At 40.9% G+C, this 8,702-nt stretch overlaps 1 protein-coding gene across 12 annotated transcripts in view; it reads right to left on the bottom strand.

Annotated features, from left to right (window-relative positions):
- Positions 1-624: 624 nt before the first annotated feature.
- The window catches only part of FOXP1 (forkhead box P1), a 364,978-nt gene continuing 356,900 nt past the window's right edge, over positions 625-8,702 (bottom strand). For all 12 annotated transcript variants that reach the window (XM_082768411.1, XM_082768410.1, XM_082768404.1 and 9 more), the window contains one exon: positions 625-5,429. In XM_082768411.1, coding sequence (XP_082624537.1) covers positions 5,285-5,429 — 145 coding nt within the window. In that variant the 3' untranslated portion in view covers positions 625-5,284. The remainder of the gene's footprint in view (positions 5,430-8,702) is intronic.

Raw genomic sequence — 8,702 nt, 5'->3', positions numbered from 1 at the left:
AAATAAATGCGTGCTTACTCAAAAGAAAAGAAAGTAGGTTTTTCCTTCAAAGTTTGTCTCAGGTGACAGCGTAACTTGGAATTTTGCTCTTGTGGTGGTGTGGACTGAGGCTGATCGTGCAGTCCTGGTTTTGCCTATGTACAATACCTGCCAAGCCCTTCCTCCTGAAGCCAGCAGCACAGCTCCCATTACGGCTTCCCATTTGGAAATATTTGCATGATTAGGACCCAAACCCTTCTTTCACGCTTTCACCTTTGAAGTAGAGTCCAGTGAGAAAGCGAATACCCCCAACTCCCCATGAACATAATGGCCAAACACCGATGGACTTGCTTGGGAAAGCAGATGAATTTTTTCCAGTGACAGCATCTCCTCATCTCCAGTGCTCAACACTTAAATAACCACCCTCAGACCAGCCACAGAACTGCAGCTGGAATCTTGTGATTTGATGCGTGTGGGGAGACCCACTGAGAGCGATGAGACCGTCCGTGAAGTGCTGGGACATGGGTGAGATGCAACCAAGTGCTCCGCGAGATCTGTGCTGGGGCCCAGGGCTGCAGAGGATGCGACACGGGAGTCATCGGGAGGGAAGAAACAAAACAAAAACTTAGGACATGGCAACTTGCATTACCAGTGTGAACAACCAGCATTTTTATTGCATTTGAGAATGCTATAATGTCAGTAATTAGTACTGACTACACAACATTTTTTATTGTCTGTATCAACAGACATGGAATGATGGAATTACAGTTGATGTAAGGAATGAGTTTCTTTTATGCCTTATCAAAAAAAAAAAAAAAAAAATCTTGTTACTGGCAGCACATACACACAAAGCACCATGCTAACAGTCTGGACTGTACCATTTTCATCAAGGCTTATGGGTAGAAGATAGTTTGTTACCTGTTCTGGGTCCATTAAAATGCAGTCATTACTGCAAATTCACCTCGCAAGACTAGAATACTAAATGACTTCTGAAACATCTAAAAACTCAATCTGAGTTCATTAACCAAAGGTACCAAAGGATTTCAAAAGAGTTTTTTTTCCATGCTATAATGAGCGTGAGATTATTGGCAATCTGAAAACTACAATAGTTCAAAATTATTTTTAAAAACTTTATATATATATATTTATGTATGTATATATATAAAATATCTAATGATCTGCAATATTTGTAGAATCAGAATCCCTGCCCCAGTCTCTTTCTGAAGTCAGGGCTCCAGAAGAGGGGAATTACAGGAATCGTGGCTGGACTCTTGCGAGTGAGAATCAAAAAAGGTCATATTTTGTGGTCACTTACTCTACATAAGCCTTGATTTTTCATTTCACTTCTAGCTGAATGCAGAAACCTAACAGGTTTTACATTTACAAACTCTTTTTTTTTTTTTTGTGGACAAGGAAGGCTTTGACTCTCATTCCTGACAGCGATTTACCTGATACATGGTACTACTTTCATAATGTACGCTTTTCTTTGAGAAAAAAAACATGTAACAAATTGTCTTTACATCTTGGCACCTTGTAAAGTTTTTTTTTTTTTTTTATACAAAAGTTCAATAGTTTGACACTCCCCCATTATTAATCACTACTTCACTGATAAACTTTGAAAGTGTGACCCTGGAACTCATCATGCAAAATATTTACTGCAGCAGGAGAAAAACATTTTTTTTTTTTAATGACTTTTTTTTTTTTTCCTTTCAAATATATGAACTTTGTTTAAGACAGCCAGAAAAGGCAGTGGTAAGATAACAGAAGGGGTGGGAAAGTATCAAAAAAAACAGCTTAAACACAAAAACTGTACAAAAATGCTTCGATCAATGATAACAGGAGAAAAAAAAAATCTGTCAACTATGTTACAATTTAAAAGCTGAAAAAAAAGTCAGGGATTTTCTCCCACATGTCAGCAAATGTCATCCAATATTCTTAAAGCAAGGATAACTAAATAAAATACATGTGCAGCGTATTCTGCAATTCCATTACATACAGTAGTTTTTTTTTTTCAAAGCTATTTTTTTAGTATAGTTAATATAAAGCAGTTGCACAAAAAGCAAAAGGTGTTTTGACAAACAGGTCTGCATTTATTCCTTTTGAGGAATGATATCTAAAAAAAGGACCTTTCCACCTTTTCCTCCCTCCCCACCCTCCCCCCAAAAGACAAAGGCTCACACAGACACAGTGGGATATATATGTACAACATAATAAACCCCTCCCTAAAGAAGCAACCGTATATCCAAAGGGATACAGAATCAGAATTGTAAAAATCATAGTGAAGTTTGCTTGATGTAAAGCCTGAGATTTTCAGTTGGTTCTTCTGCAAGGCTGCGACACCTGCCAGATATGTTAAAATCTAATTTTTTATTTCTTTTTCTCTTTTTTTATTTTTTTTCATTTTTGCTACAGTCTTTAGACTAAGCATGCAAGACATACAACTAAGTGCAACTGAGTGAAATGTATTTTTTATTTACTCATTCCCTAACAGTTTGGACTGAGGTATGCGTACTAACAGTTTCTCATGCTGTTATCTTTACTCATGTCTAGCTACACATGCTGAGAATGAACTAATCTACCAGATTTTTATCCCCCTTCTGAATACCGAACTAACCAGCAAACCACTCAGTTTAGAAGTACAGGGCTCAATTCTCATGATCCCCATCTGGCTACCGCCGGCACGTCACGAAGCTGCCTGGATATAATTTAAAAAAAAAAAAAATGTTTCAAATGACCACAGACTGCCCTTTTTTTTTTTTCCTTTTCTCTTCTTCTTTTTTTTTTTTTTTTTGAAACAGAATGCAGAGTTGAATTTTATAAAAGTAACTGCCAATAAAATTGCTTGTACCAAAGCTTATGAGTGGACAGGAGTGTTATTTCCTTATGAAAAATGCTGACCAAAAACTAAACAAAACTGAGTAAATTTGCCAAGATCAAACAAAATTAAAGCAGTCATCCTAGCACAATCCCAAAACAGAAGTGGCACACAATCTGTAGAACCAAAGACCAATTTTTTTTTCTTTTACTTCTAGAAATACTATTGTGTGGTCCAGTTACATTGCGGGAGCCTTTCTGTTCTCTTCTGTGTCTTATTAAACTGTCTCCTTTATCTGATACCCTAATTTTCTGCAAAATAGCTGCGTCTTTGCTTTCTCAGCTCCCATCTCTATCTCCCCTAGTAACACTGTTTCCTAGTTTTAGCCTCAAAAGCTCTCCTGATTCCTCTTTACAGAATTTCATTTTGGTCACTGTAAAGAGCTACAAATAAAAAGTAGCAACTTTGGTTCAGACATCTACTTGGCCTTCTAAATTTTCTAGAATAAAGGAGCAGTTTCCCTCTCAGGTTAGCAATAGCCCACATCTTGTCATTTCCCTCTAAATTCTTCAACCTCCTTTGATCAACAATAAGAGGATATTTGGCTTCACAAGATAAAGCATATAACAGAGAACATAATTTACCTTTGTGTAATATCTTTGGTAATTTTAGGAAAAAAAAAGGTACAAAGAAGAATATAAATTAAGCTCTGAAAGGCTTTTTGAAATAATAAAAAAGCTACAGTCCTACATAAATAAATGAGTGACGGAAAAGTGGTTGCAGAATGAAAATATTTAGGTGTTTGGTGACCAAGGTTTACTGACCTATAGCAACAAATTTTGTATGTCATGTTTGCTTTGAAGAGCGTTGCCAGTTTTGCCTAACAAGCCCCCGTGCGAATTCTCTCCTATATTTCCCGTTTCCTACGGCGCGGTTTTGATACTGGCTGGTGTAATATTGCATAACAATCTTAACTGCAGTACTGGATTTGCACAGCTGAAATTAACACTTTAGCATTAGTGGGTCTCTGTCCTTATTAACTCCCATAACAAGTTCAATCTGAAATCTAATTTGTATTCAAACAGATTAATGCCACCAAGCAATCCTGAACTGATGTTTAACCGTGAAACATCACCACGTACAATAACAATTTAATGAAGTCATCTTTCCAACCACTATTTGCAAATGCAAATGCAAAAAGAAAAAAAAAAAAAGTAATAATAAATGTATAGGTGCCCATCTCGGTAATCTTAGATATTCCAGAAAGATTTGTTGACCCATTAAAACTCACGTTAAACAACCGAGAACCTGCCACTGTACTATTCATTCTCTAATATAAGTGAATTCTGTTGGTGCTGCATACGTTTTTCTTTGTGCTGTTCAATTTTGTGGCATTTGCTAATATTCACCATTGCTGCCAAAAAAAAAAATCAAAAAACCAAACCCAAAAAAAATACTGCTTTGTGGAATGAATCTGTGTTGCTTCCTACAGTGTTTCTATGTTCATCTGTCATTCATTCTCATTCTTGCAGTACTTCGTTTCTCTCTCTCCGTTGGACAACCCTTCCACATGTATAGTGCAGCATTTGGGACCTTTTCAAAAAACAACAAAAAAGAGACACCGAAATGGAATGTTTTCCATAGCTAAAGAAAACATGGTGGCATCTGAAGGAAACTGGAATGAATGACAGAAAAAACTACAAACAATTCAATGACATTCAGCTTCGTATAATAAAAACACCTATTAACATTCATCACAAAGTACAGAAAACGTTGAAGCCTCCGAGAGGCCCTGGGCCCAGATGAGGCCTGAGGTCAGAACTTAAAATGGTAGAGGAGAAGTGGGGCGGGGGAACAAAAGCAATACATTAAAAAGTTTGGGATAATTTTTTCTTTTAACCCCTCCCCGATATACACACTCACACACACACACACACATATCCACACACGTGCACACACAGGCCTTCCCCATCCCAAATGGAAGCAAAAAAAAAAAAAAAAAAAACCAAAAAAAAACACAAATGGAGTAAAGGCAGTGATAATCAACATGCAGTACTGTGCAAATATGTTGTCCATTGGAATCCTTAAAATCTGGGCAAAGACTTGATCTGCAGTTCAGGTGTACATGCTCAGTTTGATGTCCTCAAGTGTCCAAAATTGGCAGGACCTGCAGTCCACAGTTGGCTGCTAAATGTTAAGTGAATCAGTTTAGCAAATTTACAACACTGATGTTGACTGTAAGAGAGGAAAATCCCAAGTACCAAACAAGTCCATCCAATGCACAGAGTACAAATTCCTTTTTTCAACAAAAAGTAGAAAAATCAAAAATACTCCCAAATGGGATACTTGATGGCACTAAGAGTTAACATATTTCATAGTTGTCAAAGTGGACTGAGAATCCTCCAGACTGTACAATAATGGAGAGATTTCACAGCTAAGTTTGACGTGTTCTTCCAATCTTCATTCTCAGGATAATGATGTCAGACATACTCATTCTATGTCCTCATTTACAGGTTCATCTTCATAATCTCTGTCGTGATCGAAATCTGGACTGTGGTTGGCTGTTGTCACTAAGGATAGCGGGCCTTCATTTTCATCTGGATCTAACGGTTCTTCTTTGACATGCACGGGGTGCCTGCGAAAATGAAAACAGGGTCAATCAGAAAGCTGCTCGTTAAGAAACGTTTTGACAGCTCAGGCAGTTTGGGGAGAACCGTGGGGTGGTTTGGGTGTCGGGATCTGGCGTGCCAGGCACCGGAGCTCCAGACACCAAGGAGCTGCCCCAAAACGTGGGCACCGGGCACGCGAAGCCTTCGCCGGGGAGGCAGCGCTCAACCGCCCGGCTTCCCTGGGAAAAGATTCTGGGAGGAGCACCTCGATGGGGCTTCCGCCTCGGGATGGAAGAGAAAACGCTCTCAGCTGACATATTAAGTTGATTAATACAATCTTTGGATAAATAAGCGCAATAAGCAGCCGAAAAGCAGCGCGGCGTTTTGTCAGCCCGCCGAGCCGGCGGAGGCTGGGCTAATCACCGCGCCGTGTGTGCGGCGTCTCTCGTTAACATGCAGAACCTGTGAGACAACTCTCCAGAGGACGACCCCAAGTGAGGTTCTATCATTAATCAACTTCAAGCAAACACAGCAAAGAGACACCATGATACATGCTTTAAACTCCAAATTAATGCATATTTTTACAAACTGTCAATAAGGGAAGAAAAGCCCTGCCAGGAAACACAAACAGAGAGGAAAAGGCTCGCTCAACACAACAATATGATAAGAAAGCACAGTCCTAACGAGAATAATAACGCTGTCAGCTGTAAACAAGGCAGAACATGATCCCCAGCTCATGGTGGGCACAAGGATGTACTAAAGAGATGAGATCTGCCAAATTTCTCATTATGGCATAGCACATGAATAACCCGCAGGGGAACGGGGCTTGGTCATTCAAAACGGGTACGATAACAATTGAAAAATGTTGTTCGTAAATCATATTTACAACAAATCCTATACAAATACAAATTACCTTTTCTTTTTTTGTTCGGCAGCTTTTGAAATGTAAAATAGCCATGTGAGTCAATAGTGTCTTGTTGGTGGGACTTTATAGGGAAGTAGAATTTTATTGACATTACCAAGTATTAATAATGCGACACAGCAATGGAGACCCTGTTTGCTTCCTAAATAATTGATGTTGTAGGCAATCCCTTAAAATAAAGTGTTAATGAGTTCAAGTCCCACTCTGTCTCTCATTGAGTAGATATCCACCTCCTAGAGTCTTGTTTTTTCTCCACGCGAGCTGATTTAACCCTTTCCCGTAGGCTACTTGGAAACGTAACCCGAAGTGCCAGCATTCCTTGCAAGAACTTTTTCTCCCCTTGCACAGCTTTGCTTTAAAGCGAATGATTTAAAATAGCTGTATTTTATTATACATTTTGCACAGAGAGGAACAACAATACTTTTTGTACTCTGTTGCACTGACAGACAGGCAGAATAAATCACTGAGCAGGGAAAAGGTAGCCCTGCCTGCTACAAGAGACCAGGGTGAACCAGCCGTACGCTGGTACCGCGCACAGAGCCGCATCGCCCCCTGTTCATTCATTTCAGCCCGAACCCGGCTCAGTTTGGGAAGCACCTAAGTTGCTGACTACACACATCTCTAATGTGAGCTGCAAATGCCTTTCAAGTCCCTGCATATTTCAACTTCTTGAGTTGTGAAGTGCTAGATCAATACTTCGGCATTATCTGCACCTTCCTGCCTGTCCAACCAAGGCAGGGTGGGGAGAAGTGCTGCTGCTGCCGAGCAGTACCCGCACACACACACACACCTCTTCCCTTCAAATTTACAAATACGTGTCCCATCAAAACATGTCTGGATCAAAGAGGTTCCTCTGCACATTGAATTATTTTAGATGCACATCATTAAAGGCAGAAGAAGCATCCCTATAACCAGCACACCCATCCCCTGTCCCTGGGGAGGGACATGCTGATGAACTGGGAGGACTGGTGCCAAGGGGAAAAATCCCTCCCCTGCCCCAAAGTGCTCCGTGCAGGACAAGATCCAAGTATCCAGGGTTCAGAACTAACCAACCTCTTCAGCACGCGGAACAGCCCGCTGGATGAAACCCGCACACCGGTGGGCATGTGCTGAGTGTCTTGGTGGCTCGTGGCCCGAGCGAACACGAAACCGTGCTGATTAGTTGCAACTAGAAAAACTTACATTATGAATAGGCTGTGGGGCCCTCACTTGGGAGAAAACGTGAAATGAAAAACAGAAGAAAAAGGGGCAAAGAGTGACTGCACACACAGACCGGCAAAGTGTGTGCTACGCAGCCTTTATGGCTGGGATCCCTTTTTCCTGCCGTTCGAATTTAGAAGCCTTGCTTGTTGCCTTTTTGGTTTTGATGTTGCTGCCAGGCTTATTTTTGCTTTTTAATTATTATTTTTGGAAATGCAGATGGAACATTTTCAAAGGTAAGAGGAGAATGTGCTTCGCACAACGCAGAGGTGGCACCGGCACGTGGAAGGGAATTTCTTCACGCAGGGACCACGTCGCAGTCTCCCACCACATCCTTGCACCGCTCCGTGGGCAGAAACGAACGGGTGCCAGCAGATAAGGGAGGTACCCGCTGTGCTCACAACAACCCGAAATTCTGTGAAAGCTCCTTCAAAGGGCTCTGAACCTTTCCAAAGCAAACCCTGACCACCTTCTGGTTTTGTTATGAAAGCAGGTGAAACCAGGTGGTTTTAAGTGAGTTTCTCTTTGACGTTTGGTTCGGTTCCCAGAAGTTGAAGCAAAACTTAAGGAGCGAAAAGCAAAGCAAGCATTAACTTACGTGGCTCAGCCCTGAGCGAGGCATTGCCGGGGAGGGCCACAAAGGCACGGAGAGGCACAGCCACACTGCCCTCTGCCCAGAGCTCACGTGTTGGACAGGCATCAGACAGTGAGCTTGGCAAAAACTCCATCCCCCAAATTAGGAGGGTTATATCTGGGTAATGCAACCCCCTGGGGAGGGATTTGCATGGAAAACAAAAATAATTCATCTCCTTGCATACTCTGTCAGTCATAACCACAAAGCGGCACGTGAGGAGGAAGCCGTACTGAATTAGTGATCTTGCTCAAACATTTCAGAGCAACTGGCAACATTCGGTTTAAATAAGCTCAAAGGCAAGGGGAGACTTTTCTATCTCTCAAGTAAGTCTGAATCTCTGTTTTCCATCTCCCAAAGAGGGGAGGAAAACCCATCGTATCTGAACTACGGAAAAGGTAAATGCTGGTCTAAGTGAAAAAAAGAAACAAAAGGGGGAAAAAAAGAAAGAAAGAAAAAAAAGGGTTTCCTATTTCTTTTTTGTAGTAGCAGAATTTCAGCCTGTTCCTTTTAAGTAGATGCTTAAGACTCCAGAAGGGGTTAACA

This window comes from Aythya marila, assembly GCF_965140915.1.
Source record: "Aythya marila genome assembly, chromosome: 10".
NCBI classification, from domain to species: Eukaryota; Metazoa; Chordata; class Aves; order Anseriformes; family Anatidae; genus Aythya; species Aythya marila.
Note: the sequence above shows the minus strand (reverse complement) of the source record. Positions and strands in the feature narration are given on the sequence as shown.